This window comes from Eleginops maclovinus, chromosome 18, assembly GCF_036324505.1.
Source record: "Eleginops maclovinus isolate JMC-PN-2008 ecotype Puerto Natales chromosome 18, JC_Emac_rtc_rv5, whole genome shotgun sequence".
NCBI lineage: Eukaryota > Metazoa > Chordata > Actinopteri > Perciformes > Eleginopidae > Eleginops > Eleginops maclovinus.
The window spans coordinates 11961476-11978190 of NC_086366.1; the positions used below are offsets into that span (position 1 = coordinate 11961476).

Genomic DNA, 16715 nt, shown 5'->3' on the forward strand with positions numbered 1-16715 from the left:
TTGCATTTCTGAAAACAACTTGTACCCATTACCTATGACCAGTTTGAGTTCTCCTAAATGTTGTCTTGAAAGACAGTAAAAGTCCTGTAAGCATACTCAGAGTGAGACAAAGCAGCAAAATGTTGTATAGATGTACCCGCCAACCAAATTCACATCCGTCTCAAACCTTCAGGGACAGTCCCAGTCATCATCTCAACAAATGCTAATGTGGCTTCTGCAATGACTCAGACTGGTATATTTTTTCTCCCATGTTTTAGTGATTCCAATAAAGTATTTTTTACATTGATAAGTAACATGAGATGTGAAACTGAGACTGACAGCAAAAGCCAGAAAATTCAGAAGAAGAAATTGTATTTTTGTGAACTCTTCAGCTTATCAAATAGAAAGGAGCAAAGAGAAGCTCTGGTCCTTCCAGTAACCTTTTTACCGCCCGCATCTGGCAAAGAAAGGTAGTATGTGAACCATACCTTGCTAGTGTACTACAGTGTTTGTTTACTTCTTAAAGTTACCTCCCTGTGTCTGCCCTACTACTGTGCTCATGGTGAGCCTGGTGTTTCACACGCTGCTGCTCTGTGCTCAGCAGCCAGTGGGCGGGATGCAAACGAGCGAGCAATGAGTGACTGACTGAATATGTGTTTGGGAGCATGGCAGGGAAGGAGAGAGGAGGCTTGTAGTGTGTGGGAGGCCTGTTTAGATTGGGATTTGGCAAGCTTCTGCATGAGCATGTTGAAACCGTTGAAACCCCAAACCCCTTTCATCCTCAATACTCCCAGGAGACGACTGCGCTCCCTCTGTTGTTGATGGTGCATGTGGTCAAGATGCTGCTTCCTTGTCTTTTTTCCTCCTCTCCTCGTCAACCTCCTCCCACGGTCCTCCTTTTTTTCACTCATGTTTGCTTGCTTGCCTCGCCTGTGCTCCCCTCCCCCGCATCCTCGCTTCTGTGTTCTGCTTGTTTACATCTTGCTGTGCAGTTCACGCGCAGGGTATGCATGCTTTTTTTCTTCCTCCAACCGCGTGGCACGTGCCGTTGACAGATTCAGGAGGTACATGTGCGCATGTATCAGAGTGTGTGCACACGGACCTGTGCAGCCCGCTCAATACATGCTGTGATGTCATTGACGGTTACTCGCACTATTACAGCGAGTCAGAGCTGGCCATTGGTACTCCGCCCCCCTCTGCTCTGCAACAACACCAAGAGCAAAGCCTTGCTCAGAGAGGAGGGGACGCTCCTAATATACTGATGAGAGGGGAAGAGGAGAGAGAGAAGCCTTAGGAGATGAGGAGTGGTGGATGCTGACATCAGTACTGCCTGCCAGGATAACCAGCAGTATGGACTGTCTGTTATTGTTGTTTGTTGATATGTAACAGATGAAAGAGGCAGCTCTGTAGCACACATTATTGGTTTTAATATTAATTAGATTCCAAAGTGAGCGTGTTTCAGACACATTTAAGATCAGTTATATATTGTATGACTCATAGCTGGTACAAATCAGTTCGCATGTGCACACATTACATGGACTACACTTTAGATAGCAGCTGCTCTACAAACTGGGCCAACGAGACCTCGACTGCATCCCCACACGCTGCTATAAATAAAGATGATGAAATGACATGCTCACCTCCACTCTTAAACACACACTGATTGCAAGAAGGAGTGGCCCGGATCAGCATGCTGAAGATTTTTAATCTTCCTCCAGTGGTTTCTCTGTTGCATATTTCAAAGCTTTACTGAGATATGAGAGGAACGATTGATGTACAGACACTGTACATACCACTTTTACAGTTCAAATTTCATTCAAAATTAGGTCAAAAGGTACAATAATACATTTAATTCAGTATTTTAGAAAGTTACATGTGCAACTCCTGTTGTATTTGCATACATTTGTTTCTGGAGAATAGTATGTGTTGGTTGTGAATGAACATGGCACTTCATTGATTACACATCCTTTAAAATCAGCCATGTTTGACCCACGATTAGAACCTAGGGCTGGACAGATGGCTGATTAGGCTTTGTTGATGTTTTTTTAAACATATTTTATTGCACCGAGGTGATAACAGCTAAGATCCCATTCACCCAGAGACACATTTATGAGGGAATCTTTAAACCTGGTGTGTTTCAGTAGAAAACATTGACATGAGTGAGTCATAAAAGGTCAAACTGTCAAAATATAGTAACTAAAGTATAAAATCTTGCCAACTATTTGAGGAATGAACTGAATGACATATGGTAAAGACCTTCATGGTGACTGAAGCATGACTCCGCATGTCCTTTCAGATAACTTTACGAACACGCCAGTCATTTCCTTCAGTCTGAAAAAATCTAGAACTAATGAACAACGTCCTCTCAATTTCTTGGAGATAAACAGTTGGGGTAATGTTAGGATACTAACTTACCAAAGTAACAGTTAGGTGTAGTTGCTTTTACAGGTTGTCAAAGCTGAGACAAATTTAAATTTAACCAAGTCTTAGTTTTTACAGTTTGTCCATCCAAGTTGCGCACATAGGATAAACCCTTTATATTTATGCAACAGTGTTTCCTTACCTCTGGTGCCATCCTCTAGCCTTACATGTGTGGCCTTGCTAGTGGAAGGCACATATGCTGATATGTAATAAGTATTAAACCCTCACAAGACTGCTCTAGTGTAAGAATATAGGTAGAATAGCTGGAACAAAATGCAACATGTTTGACACCAAGTAAGATTTATCTGGTCTGTTGTGGTTTGAGCTTCCTTCAACTGCAAGCATGTCATCTCAAAAGCCAGGTAAATGTTAGAGCAGCAGAGAAACCCAGCAGGTGAAAATGAGATTTAGGACATCATTATAGCCTTTAGTGTGGTCTTCATTTGAGTCACTTCAAAAATGACTCAACCGTTGCATATGTAGGCCAACTTACAACTATGTGCCATGATCGATGTGTAAATTTGACCTGTTAACGAACATTGCTTCTTCCCTGTATTTTAGCAAAATTATATGGTCACTAAACATTCATCATTTTCTTTTTTATTTGCAGGAAGAAGCATTTGGAGGATTTGCACTGGTGGCTGAGCAGGAAAGAATACAGAGTCCTTCAACAACCCCCTCAGGTAAAGTGACTCTCTACTGTCTTCTCTTAAGATACCTATGCATGAACAGGTTATTTATAGGTTGCATGCTTACTAAATGGCCTCTGTTTGTTCTCTTGTTTTATCAGATACCCCACCCATACAGGAAAAGAAGCCTAGAGGACGTCCCCCACGGGCCCTGTCTACCCTAAAATGTGCTGCAAGTCTACCTTCCCCCTCATCCCTTCCCTCTCCCACACAGGCGAAACCTGATGGCCCTGAAAGGCCAGCTGAGAAGGTAAAAAGGCTGCCTGGGAGGCCACCTGGGACTGGGGAAAAGAGAAGGGGCCGACCTCCGTCTTCAAGTAGCAAGAAAGCTTGGAGTGCAGGCGGCCATGCAGCAGGGGAGGACAGCAGAGCAGCTGGGTCTGAGCTGGGCATGGACACAGAGGAGGAGAAGGATAGAAAGAGCTCTGCTCAGCCACATGACACAGAGGCAAACCTCCCAAAAGGTGGGCGGGGTGAATCCAAAGTTACCAACCTGAAGAGGCTGAGAGCAACCAAACTTGCCCCTCTCAAGTCACGGCTAAAGACTTTGCCTGGTGTACCAAGACGCAGACGCGGGCGACCGCCGTCAGCTGAGCGTCTGAAAGCTGAAGCAGCTGCTGCTGCTGCACAGCTGTCTACCTCCATTGAATGTGGGGAAGGGAAACCGAAGGCATTCAGAGTCAGAGGGGCGGATAGAGGCACAGAAACACACACTCCTCAGGAGCCCATGCTGAGGAATGTGGATGATGCTGAGGACCAGGACTCTTCCAATCCACCTGCCTCCCCGTCTCCCTCCAAGCCAGGCAGGACAGTGGGCCTCAGAAAAAGCCCTCGCCATAGAAAGCCTGTCCGAATTGTCCCCTCCTCAAAACGCACTGATGCAACCATCGCCAAACAGCTGCTGCAACGCGCAAAGAAAGGAGCGCAGAAGCGGCTGGAGAAAGAAGCTGTAACCATCGGGGGGAATGGGGCAGGAACTATTGACACTGGCATCAGGAAGACGCAACTGAAGAACATTAGGCAGTTCATCATGCCTGTGGTCAGCACCGTCTCTCTTCGCATCATCAAAACCCCAAAGCGCTTCATTGAAGATGAGGGCAACTTTGGAACCCCACCACCCCAAATGAAGATAGCACGGTTAGAAGCAGCCGCCTCATCTGTCTCCACCTCTGCCCAACCCACCTCCACCACCTCCTCCTCACCGTCTCCTGCACTGGTCTCCCCCACACCTGCTTCTACGAGCACTGGCACCAATGCTCCCATTGACTCCCTCCCCCCTCCTCCACCTCCTGCCCCGATCCCTGCAGTTCCGTCAGCATCTGCTAGTCTGCTCAACAGCAACACCAACAATGGCGCCAATGGGCGATTTAGCAGCAGTGCGGCGTCTTGCGGCTCAAGTGCCGTGTCGCAGCACTCCTCCCAGCTCTCCTCTGCAGAGTCTTCCAGGTCCAGTAGTCCCAGCTTGGATGATTCATCGTGCGACTCCCAGGCTTCTGAGGCCACACAGGCTTTGTCAGAGCAAGAGGATCACTCTCCGTCCTCCCAGGGCGAGAGAGAGGCCAACCGTTTACACAGCTCCCGGCCTCCCTCTCCACCCTCTGAGCCGGAGCGAGAGCGAGTGTTGATAGAGAGGAGTCGGCGAGGACGGAGAGGACAGCTGATGGGCCGGGGAAATCAGAGCCAGAGGTTGAGAGAGCCTCTAACCGCTGGGGCTAAAAAACCCATCATCAGCCCACCGACAGGAGTGCTGATGTCCCCTTCTACACTTGTAAATTCCCAGCAAGCCTCATCCACAGCCTCCTCGTCTTCTTCACCTCCGCCTCCCCCTCTCCTCTCCCCTCCACAGCCTCCCCAGTCAACTTCCTCCAATACAGCTGCAATCAGTGAACACCACTCGCAGTCCCCCTGGATGACTCACCCCATGCCTCAATTCCTGTCTGGACCGTCAGTGCTGTCCAGCTTGTCAGACAAACGAAATCGCTCAATTCTGAGAGAACCCACCTTCCGCTGGACGTCCCTGTCCCACCCTGAACAGCAGTACTTTTCCTCCGCTAAATATGCCAAGGAAGGCCTCATCCGCAAGCCCATATTTGACAACTTCCGTCCCCCACCTCTCACACTTGAAGATGTAGGGCTGTTGCCCCAAGGTGTGAGTGGAGCAGGGGGAGCTGCCCCAGTGGTGTTCCCTGCACAGGGCGGCGGAGCAGGAACAGGGACTCGACTATTTGCCCCTCATCACTCACACGGCCACCACCAACACCCCTCTTCATCCCGCTTTGATGCTCCACACCATAAGCGGAGCCCGTTGCTTCGTGCTCCACGGTTCACACCCAGCGAGGCCCACTCTCGAATATTTGAGTCTGTTACCCTTCACTCATCTTCTGGAAGCAGCCCTGGCTCTCTCTCCCCACACCAGACGTCCTCGAGCTCCCACAGAAGCTCGCGGCGCAGGAGGCGGCTTGTCTCTGTTACACCACGTGGTCACCCACGCTCTCCTTCCCACTCAATGACCAGACGCAGCAGCCAAAGTGGAGGCCCGATATCATTGGGGAAAGGTTCCTCTGAGATGTCTGCGCTGTCAGGCTCTGTCTCCTGTAGTAACCCCAGCTCTTTGCCAGGGGTTTCTGCAAGTCCACTATCCACTAGTGCCTTAACTCCTCCTCCTTTCAGCACCTTCTCCACAGTATCCATGGGTCTGGCCCCACAAGGGACACCTGATACCAGGAGAGGGGCTGCCGGAACCCACCTCCACTTTTCCCTCACTTTCCCTCCAGTGCCCAGGACACAGGGCGAGGAGCTGGGAAAGGAGGTAAAGAAAAATGTATTTCTGCTCCCCAGGAACCTGCTTCAAAGGACAAAGAAAGGGAATCTGAGAAAAACCGAGAGAAGGAGAAAGAAAATAAGAGGGAAGGGAGAAAGGATTTGGAGAAGAGAACTAAGGCTTCTTCACCAGATGGCTCCCCCAATGCACCTTCCAGCCTGTTTACTGTTGATGGGAGGGACGAAGATGCTCTTTTATATATTGCTCCAAAAAAGGCTCCAGGTAGAAAAAAATCAACGTCAGTTGACACGGTTTCTGACACTACTTCCTCAGAGATGCGTGTGCACCATTCCTCTGTTCCTATATCCAGCGCTAAAGGACGTCTATCCAAGAAAGTCAGACCCTCTGAGAAAGGAGTAGAGGTGGAGGAAGAGGATAAGGAGAAAGAGAAACAAAGCGCTCCTAGCCAGCAGACAGCAAACCTTCCAGGGCAGCCAGGCAGACAACAGCTCCCTGTCTCCTCTCTAGGATCAATGTTGGCACAAGCAGAGAAACAGCCTGTGACCGACAAGCGTGTAGTTAGACTGCTAAGAGAGGCCAAAGCTCAGCTCTTCGAGATAAAGAAGAGTAAGCTGAAGCCTGCAGAGCAGATGAAGGGCCAGGTCAGTTTTTCTGTTCATGTTTTGCTGTCATAATGATTGTGTCTCCTCAGCAAAGCTTCTCTGTTTATCTCATTTTCATCTTAACACCAAAAGCAACTGACTTTTACACGATGCAATGAATAATTGCTCCAAATAGAAATCTGTGTTTGTACTCAACGTGAAACTTGATAACAGGAAAGTCCCACAGAGGGGGTTACTGAAGGGGAATTCTGTAGCCTCATACATTATGCAGAAAGCAGCATGGGCTGATCTTTTGAAAGTATTTTCCAGAATATACTCATCTATTCTAAACATGATGATTATAGGCAGTATTTGCCCTTTTTTTAAAGAAAATAAAAATTTCCTGTCCCAGTTGACTCATGGCCTCTTCTATGTATGGCCTCGGTCAACTCATCATCCTCATCATCCTCATTATTGAGAAAGAGTTTTATTCAGTTAGGTGAAACATCAAAACTAATTATATTGACATCCTAAGGACATAAACAGAATCCTAAAATGTCGTATTGTTACATTGTACTTTTGTGGTGGTATGTGTCTCTGTATTTGTTACTATGATGAAGCTTCTTACTATTTTTGTGCTGCTTTTGTGCAGAGTCAAGAGAGTGACTCTTCAGAGGCCTCAGTCCGGGGTCCACGCATCAAGCATGTATGTCGTCGTGCAGCTGTGGCTCTTGGCCGTAACCGGGCAGTGTTCCCTGACGACATGCCCACACTTAGTGCCTTGCCCTGGGAGGAGAGAGAGAAGATCCTATCTTCCATGGGGAATGATGGTGAGGCACACTCAACTTCATTCTTGAGACACTTCATATAATGACAGCACATTTATCAGAATTTAAACAATTTTATGACATTGAAAATCAAACTACACATTACCAGGACTTTACTTTACATAGTTATTAGGGGATTTGGTATTGTGGTGTTTTTAAACGATTATTGACTTACAGAACGGTCTGAGTTGAGTGTTTGTTATATAAGAAACAACACCTGCGTGAGTTCTGAAACATTGTGCATCATGCAGTGATGACGGGCTAATCACAAGAGCAGAGCATTCATCAATCAGAGCACAAGTACACAGTGAAGTGGTGATGGAGCGGCCTCGTTCCTGTTATTTTGACTGCTTTCATGCCATGTAGGAACATGTGAAATGCTGTCAGGCCAGAGGACCTGATGTCAGAGACATATCAATAGCTCAGTTACATTATTGTAATACATTTTGTGTGACAAAGAGGATGCATTAAATAATACTTTTTACATTGACATTTTTTTAATCTTTGAAACTTTTGCTATCGACTGCTTTTCACACAACTGAAAGAAAAACAAACATAAAAGCCTCATTTGTTTATCTTAATTTAGATTTAGCCAATGAAGTGTCCATTGACCAAGGATAACAGTGTATCCTAAAGGAAATGATTGAAAATGGGAAGAGCATTCTATTGATAGGAATTGTTAAATTTCCAGATGAATCAGATATGTTTTTCCTAATTGTAAAATTGTCATGCTTATATGTACTGAGCAATATCGTAGAAATAATTATTCTTCTTTGCTTTTTCTAACCAGGTCTTCTTTTCAGTATCTAATCCCTTCTGAGTATAGTATATCCTGTTCATTCTTATGTCAGTAATAATGTTCTATTTGGGATCTTTCCTTTATCATAGACAAGTCATCAGTAGCAGGCTCCGAGGAGGCAGAGCCGCAGTCCCCTCCCATAAAGCCACGGGAGACACGGCAGAAGGCGGTTCAAGAAGCTCCTCCCAAGAAGGGCCGCCGGTCGCGACGCTGTGGCCAATGCTCAGGCTGCCAAGTTCCAGAAGATTGTGGTGTCTGTACCAACTGTCTCGACAAGCCTAAGTTTGGAGGACGAAACATCAAAAAGCAGTGCTGCAAGTGAGTCATGGTCGATGAGCTGTTTGTCACAATAGATTATTAAAACATTTGACCATGTTTTTTTAAAACCAATTGATTTAGAATTACATTTTTAAGAAATTAAAAGTCAAATGTTGTCACTTTCTCCAGGATGAGGAAGTGTCAGAACTTGCAGTGGATGCCCTCGAAGATGATCCTTCCGAAGCAAGGCAAAGGAAAGAAAGACAAGAAAAAGAACAAATTGTCTGAGAAGAAGGAGGCTCTCAATCCGGTGAAAGGTCCGATCTCTGATTCTGGACCCAAACCCCCCCCTGCACCACCAAAGGAGGAACCTCCGCGCAAAAAAGAGTGAAACTCCGCCACTCAAGCTGGGAGAGGAGAAATCAAGACAGCAGTCGTTGTCGAAGCAGTCCTCTCCAGCTCTCGCATCTTCCCCTGCCCCGGGCGACCCCCCCCAGGCACTCAGCACAGTCGCAGCCCAGTCCCAGTCTCCAGCCCCGACACCAGACGCCAAACCGCCCTCGGTCACGAGCAGCGTCACCACCAAGAAGGGAAACAAACCACAGCAGTCTGTACCAACCTCTTCCTCCTCGTCATCGTCATCCTCCTCTTCCACTTCATCATCTTCTTCATCCTCATCATCTTCTTCGTCGTCATCTTCAGCCCAGAATTCCCCCTCCCAGTCGACGCAATCTCATCAACCGTCACAACAACAACAACAGCAACAACAGCAACAACAGCAACAACAACAGCAGCAACAGCAACGGCCTATCACCAGTCAGGCTCCTTCAAAAAGAGAGGCTTCACCCAAGATTCCTCTGAGTGAGTCCAAGAAGAAGCCTCAGCCGCAATCATCGCAACAGCACAGCTCAACTACAACCATTTCAGATACAGGTGAATAAAATATGCACCTTTATGTCCCATATTAAAGGTGAAATAAATATATCATTTATACTTAACTGTATTCTTATACTTATGCCCTGTTTCTTTTGCATAGTTGAATCAAAGCAGTTGAAGAAGCTAACTTCTCGACCTATTCCTCCGTCGCCTAAACAGAGACCAAAAGACAAGGTAAATAGTCGTCACTTGGTCAGCTTTTATCCAACTGTATTTTAATTTTTCTCATATTTCTCATAAACACTTGGAGTGCTCACCTATAATCTCGGATATTCACCCTCCTCTATCACTCTCCTCTTGTCTATGAACACGAGAAGCCGCTGACCACTAAACCCACCAGCAGCAGTACTTTAAACTGGCTAAGCACTCCCTCGACTAGGGGCCAGGCGAAGTCTAGAGCGCCCTGCGACGGAGTGCATCGTATCAGAGTGGATTTCAAAAGGGACCATGATGTGGAGAAGGTGTGGGAGGCTGGTGGCCTCAGCCTACTCAGCTCTGTGCCTGTCACACCCCGGGTGCTCTGCTTCTTATGTGCAAGCAGCGGAAACGTTGAGGTAAACAACACTCTCGTCTTGAAGTATTTGCTAATGCTAATGATTAAACCTGTATCCTAACAGTCTCTGTATTCTTCACCCATCCTTTTACTATTTGTTATTTCTCTCTCTTTCTCTATAGTTTGTCTTCTGCCAGGTATGCTGTGAGCCGTTCCATCTCTTTTGCCTGGGGGAGTCAGAGCGCCCTCTCCAGGAGCAGTTTGAGAACTGGTGTTGTCGACGGTGCAGGTTCTGCCAGGCCTGTGGACGCCAGCATCAGAAAACTAAAGTAAGCCCTTCTGTTCAGTGCTGTTGTCTCAAAAGGTATACACTGAAAAGGTATAAGTGAGAGTGTGTAAAGCCTGGACAATCTTCCCTAGAAAGAAACCTGCTAGCCTGGCCAAAGTCAGCACTTAATCAGCTTATTTGATTCCTGCCATGATTTTATCATTAAATTCAAGTACTGTGTAATTTCTGCCTGATGTGAGATGATCTTTGAAGTCCCATTTGAAGTAGCCCTGTGGAGTTTCTCCCTTAGCTGTCTATGTTATTTTAACATTATACAGCACAGAGGGACAAAGGGGCATTTCCTGACTTTGCTGGTGCGTTGCTGTGTTTCTCTGCACGTTACAGCCACCTGCACATCAGGGAAGTGGTGTGAAACCATTGGCAGGATGTGTATTGTGTCAACTGCCTGTAGATGCAAGTGCACAAGCGTTCCAAAAAATCCAGGAACTGCACTTAAAAGAATATTGCTACATAGGGCTAATCAACAAAACTCAACAGGGACACTTTTAATGTGCCTCACATATTAAGCACAATTGTTTTGTTTCATTGAGAGAGATTCTCATGAAACAGCTGTACACCTGTCCATGTCTTTTTAATTTTAGTATGCTATGATGGGTATTTGTGTGGTAGTGGAAAAGAAAAAAGCTGTGTGTCGCTAATTGTGTCGACCCAAAGCCAAAAACATGATTGCACTTGTATGGCTGTCAAAAACCTGACAAGTTGTATACAGTTCCCACTTAAGCTGCCTCCTAAAGCCTTAGACAATAGATATCTGATGGTCCATGAAGTCCGCTTATGAATGTGCCCCTCAATAAACACATAGTTAGATCTCTGAATATCATATTACCACATTATTATGATACCCTCATTCTCTTTTGAGAACATTGTTATGGTGATTATTGCTCATAACACCGCTGATTTGCTATGGTGAATGCTACCATTCCAGGTCAGTAAAAGTTGACATATTTGGATCTAATTCCTGTTACCAGAACTGTTTTGTTTGTTGTTCATGGACGGTAAAATGTTGCCTCATTTGCTATTTTTACAATCCCATCTCACTTTTGGCCTCTGTCATTATAGCAGCAGCTGCTAGAGTGTGATAAGTGCCGTAACAGCTATCACCCGGAGTGCCTGGGTCCCAACCACCCTACCAGACCTACCAAGAAGAAGAAAGTCTGGGTATGGAAACACGACACTCTTCACCCTCTCATCTTTATGTAACTGTAACAGTTTCACCGGTGTCTGACCAAACGTTTGCAGTATGCTCACACATTTCTATCTTACCTCTCCTTTTGTTCACACATTTCTCCCAACTCTCACAACAGTGTTACTTACATTCATGGCACCCTCTCACAGGCAGCGTCTATGAAAACATTTTACTCCTCACAGTGTCAATTTCACACAATTCCTGGTCTTTACACAACTGCTTGCAGGATTTGTCCGTGTTGTCACCACCTTGTTTATGTGTTCTCTCTTTACAGGTGTGCACCAAGTGTGTGCGTTGTAAGAGTTGTGGAGCCACTAAACCTGGGAAATCCTCGGATGCCCAGTGGTCACATGACTTCTCCATGTGTCATGACTGTGCCAAACTCTTTGCTAAAGGTAAGTGACAAACATGCAGAGCCCAGGCTTAAAGCTGGGGTGGGCAGTTTTTGTGGTTTTATTTGTCAACCTTTCACTATAGTGCAATTCAAGAGGTCTGTGAGAAAACTAGACTTCTGCGCCTCCTCTTAGCTCTGTCTTCACGCATTAGGAATTCTTGTCTGTGACAGGAACTTTGACCAATTACAGGTCCTTTAAAAGACAATTCCTCCCTGAATTCCTGGTACAACAGTGTCCAACAATCCTTGAGGCAAAACCAAAGTCTGATAATAACAATAAAACATGTGTCAATATTGGCAAAGCATTTCAGAGATTGACAGAAAATGTTGTGAATAGATAAGCCTCTTTCTAACTATAGGAAAGGAGCTATTGCTATGTAGCTAGCTAGAGCCTCAAATCACAGTTTTGTCATGGCACAGGCCCTCAAGTTTTGGGAGTAAACAGGACAGTATTTCTCTTTTTAATGGCATCAGGATGACAATCACAATCGGGATGATTGAAATTAATAAGTAGCTCACTTACAGTATGATGCGTGTGCATGTGCCCATGTTCAGCTGGCTGGATGGGATGGAGTACTGAGCAGCAAGAGAGAGAACTGCAGGGAAGGGCTGTGTTTTTAAACCATGGTGTTTATTTTACTTTTCATAATAACTTGCTACCCCAGCTTTAAGGAGACAGAACATATACACCACCTGGGATTCATTCTGAGATTAAAGAGAAGGATATCCTAAGAATCTGACCTGTATTTTGAAGAGTCTTTCTGTAACTTGAGGAAGGTGACAGCCAATGAAAGAATGATATTTGAGTGGTTTTAACTCACTGTGCCATCTTCTCTCTCAGGAAACTTCTGCCCACTGTGTGATAAGTGCTATGATGATGATGACTACGACAGCAAGATGATGGAGTGTAGCCGATGCAACCATTGGGTCCATGCCAAGTGTGAAAATCTGACAGGTATTAAAACACACCGTTGCTTCACAAGCAGAGGGCTGTCTTTGGTATTCAGCAGCATGTGTTGCACTTCATTTGTCTCGTCAGTTGTCAGTGTCTCTGCAGCTGACTGGCAGCCATCCTGTGAGTGATCTCACCCAATAATGGGAGCAATAATAACCAATCTTCTGTCTCTGTCCCCCAGATGAAATGTACGAGTTGCTATCAAAGCTGCCAGAGAGTGTTGTCTACACCTGCATGAAATGCACCGAGCGCCATCCGGCTGAGTGGAGGACGGTGTTGGAGAGGGAGCTTCAGGGTTGCGTTCGCCATGTCCTCACTGCACTGCTCAACTCACGCACATCCTCACACCTGTTACGCTACAGACAGGTAAGATACACACACTGATGTTTCTTCTTCTGTGGTTCCAGTACACCTTTTTATTAGTTGTTTACTTTGATGGATTTTAAGTGATGTCCTTTGGTTTTCTTTATAATTTCATTTGCATTTCTTCGTATTGACACGTCTTATTATTTTTTTCTCTGTAACGGTTCTTATATATTTCTTTCTCTTTGTTTGGCCTTACTGTGTATCTTTTATAAATGAATGTAATGGTGAGATATTAACTCCTCTTAACGCTCTGGCTTTGGCACAGGCGGTGAAGCCTCCGGAGCTAAACCCAGAAACAGAGGAGAGTCTTCCATCACGTCGGTCCCCAGAGGGACCAGATCCTCCAGTCCTGACAGAAGTCACCTCCACACCTCCCAGTGACTCCCCTGCAGATCTGGAGTCTGTTGAGAAAAAGATGGATCAAGGTCGCTACAATTCAGTGGTAAGCATGGTATTGTTTGAGCAGCATCTCTGCTGTTTGGTCGAACCGGACCTTTTGCTTCTTCAAGAGAACATATAAGAGGTGTTGAATTACTTCAAGTATCAACATCAAAAGCTTCAGCAGCTATGACCTTTAACCAGTATTCATCCTCACTGTGTGTGTGTGTGTGTGTGTGTGTGTGTGTGTGTGTGTGTGTGTGTGTGTGTGTGTGTGTGTGTGTGTGTGTGTGTGTGTCTTCATTTCACCCACAGTTGGAGTTCAGTGATGACATTGCGAGAATCATTCAGACGGCCATCAACAGTGATGGTGGCCAGCCTGAGAGCAGGAAAGCCAACAGCATGGTCAAATCCTTTTTCATTAGGGTAAGAACCTCAAATCCACTCTAGGTCATATGGATCATGTCAGTCCTGTCAACAGAAACAAAAACAAATCAAAATGAAAGTGCAGGTCACAAGGTCTGTCAAATTCAACAATGGAAAACAGTTGGACACATTAGGTCATGTCAGGCAGTTTAAGTTTTGTATCACCTCATCACATTTTCAGATGTGTATTTTACCCACATGCCTACATGCAGATGTTTGATGTTTTAGAAGATGTACATATTTATTGTCTTTATCCTCTGATTGGGGGGCCCAGGTTAAATGATAGGATAGGTTAAATGCCAATTGTGTGGGATTTAAAAAGAAAAAAACATTGTACAGACCCACTGAAAGTGTGTGGCGGTGTATACTAAAACCTAGCAACCAGGTGCTAGATCGTAGGCACAAATTTAAGGAAACTGACAGGATGCTCATCATTTAACTAGGCAACACTCTGTGCTTTTCCCAAAACAAGAGTAAATATGGGGTTGGCGATCACCCTAACCCTCATCTTGTTCATGGAGTATGGAAACATTAAGATAGCCAACATCTTGCCACACATGCATTTCTAGTGCTTCATGAAGCTGATGTGCAAACTTCATTAAATGTTTTGTGTTTCAGCAAATGGACCGAATCTTCCCTTGGTTCAAAGTGAAAGAGTCCAGGCTCTGGGAACGGCAAAAAGTCTCCAAGTGAGTGTCTGCCACTGTAGTCAGTTCAAGAAGTTGTACTGATATCTGAGGTTCCAGTGCAGTATGCAACTGTTACACACCACAGTTATGCACACCATAATTTGTCTTCACAAGTTGCTTGCTTCTAGAATTTTTCTTTACAGTGTTAGGCTTTGAGGTTTCTGGAAATCAGGTATATTCTACAATTTATTTAAAGGGGTTGAAAGAAAGCCATACAATCAGGCAAAGGTACTGAACAATAAAAGAAAGCTCAAACTGACATTTTGAAATTTGAAATTTAAAGCAAGGGCCCCCAATGCTCTTCATTTAAATAGAGTTGTGTGCTGTAATTTTCCAAACCTGTAGCGACAGTTATAATTGTAATAACAGAGAGGAACATTTAAATATAATACTCCTGTACTATGAACCCATTCCAAAGAGCTTGTTGGAAAACAGCACTTTTCAAGAACTTTGGCTCTATAATTATTGAAATGAGGAGTAAGATGTGGTTTTCTGGGAGAAGCTGCACCATCATCTGTATAGAGGAGAAAACCAGAAAGCAGTGAACTAATATTTATACAATGTGGGGCTGTCTATCCAAAAAAATCTGTATTAGGGACTGGAAATAAAGAGGATCAGGAATTCAACTGATCATCTCTTTATCTTTTAGAGTGATTACGGAAATCAACAAGTCTGTCGGTTTTTTAGTTTTTAATCCTGGGCTACATTAAACCATTCATGGTTGACTCATTTGTGTGCTGACGGCTTCATATTACTAGAGTGCTAGAATAATCAACAGAATTTCGGCTCGGGAACCTTTTATCACGGAGTGAGATCCAATCACAAGTGGTCACAAGACGCATGGAGAGGTGCGAGCAGGGAAGTTGGTAATAGACCACAGGACACCTATACATTCTGATTGATGTCATTTTTAAAGATATCAACAGAGACAAAGTCCAAATGTGTTTCTTTATTGACAAGAGAATAGGTCAATGAAACCATCTCCCCAGTCAGTTCAGTTTATTTAAGTGTCTGAACAGTAGTCTCAAACGTATTCACGGAGGCCAGCAGCACTATTGATTAATGCACATGCCTTCACATCTATGATGAAGAATGAAATTATCACAATGAATAATTGATGCTGTTTACAGGGATGACTGGGTTATCATTGTATATTATCTGAAGGAATTAATCAAAGCTCATAGTCAATGCGTTGTGGCTATGTGAACCTTCTTTAATTGATTCTGTTTAACCGTTCTGCATATTGGATGTTTCCTGTACACCCACACACACACACACACACACACACACACACACACACACTCACACACATTTACTAACTCTCTCATTCACTCGCTTACTTATATACTGTAGATATCAGCTTTCCCAGACCATTTACTCTGCCTGTCCTCCAGGCATTGTGGGAGGGAAACCATAAAAGCTTCACATTTCACTTGAAGACTCTTTCATACATATTTGTGGTGTATTTGAGTATTAGTGATCCAGCTTTAAATGCCTGTTTATCTGCCTCAGCCGTCTTATTAAGTATGAGACTTCACAAGACACCAATTAACCAGCACTGCTTGACTTGGTAACTGCTCACCTAATAATCATATGGCTGTTATGGCTTCTTGGTAAAAGCCTTGAGATGCTTGCAGTAATCTGTATAATAGTAGATAGATTAAAGACTCTTAGTGCTTTAAAATCTTTTATCTCTCTCTCTCTAACACCCTCGAAATCTTTATTTTTATTTATTTTAAATTCTGTCTGCATTAAGGGATATCTTATTTGGCTGCTTGCTGGCAAATCAAACAGTTATAACAGACAATAAGCAATCACAACTTTGCAAATGATCCAATCATTGTTAATGCCAGGGACCTTATTAATGTTGCCTGTCTCTGTTTGCCATTGTTCTCCAGCAGCGGGCTTCTCCCCAACGCTGTGCTTCCTCCGTCCCTGGACCACAACTACGCCCAGTGGCAGGAGAGACAGGAGCTTTCCCGCGCTGAGCTCCCCCACCTCATGAAAAAGATCATCCCAGCTCCTCGGCCCAAAACCCCCGGTGAACCAGATTCTCCAGCATCCCCTCCTCCTCTCCCTTTATCTCTACCCCCACCACCCCCACTTCTACCTGGTAAGCTATTATGCAGATATATGTACAAATACTTACATGCATGCTTTTTGCACATTTTGTCACTTATAGGTTTTTTTAATGAATTATTTTCCCC

The 16715-nt window shown here is 44.8% G+C and overlaps 1 protein-coding gene across 1 annotated transcript in view; it reads left to right on the forward strand.

Annotated features, from left to right (window-relative positions):
* The window catches only part of kmt2a (lysine (K)-specific methyltransferase 2A), a 36806-nt gene that overhangs the window by 5635 nt on the left and 14456 nt on the right, over nt 1-16715 (forward strand). Inside the window, 18 exon segments of the mRNA XM_063906433.1 lie at nt 3011-3083; nt 3191-5827; nt 5830-6512; nt 7105-7282; nt 8168-8396; nt 8526-8715; nt 8717-9269; nt 9373-9446; nt 9590-9826; nt 9948-10094; nt 11174-11272; nt 11575-11695; nt 12536-12649; nt 12831-13015; nt 13281-13457; nt 13709-13819; nt 14438-14508; nt 16407-16621. Of these exon segments, the coding sequence (XP_063762503.1) occupies nt 3011-3083; nt 3191-5827; nt 5830-6512; nt 7105-7282; nt 8168-8396; nt 8526-8715; nt 8717-9269; nt 9373-9446; nt 9590-9826; nt 9948-10094; nt 11174-11272; nt 11575-11695; nt 12536-12649; nt 12831-13015; nt 13281-13457; nt 13709-13819; nt 14438-14508; nt 16407-16621 (6094 nt within the window).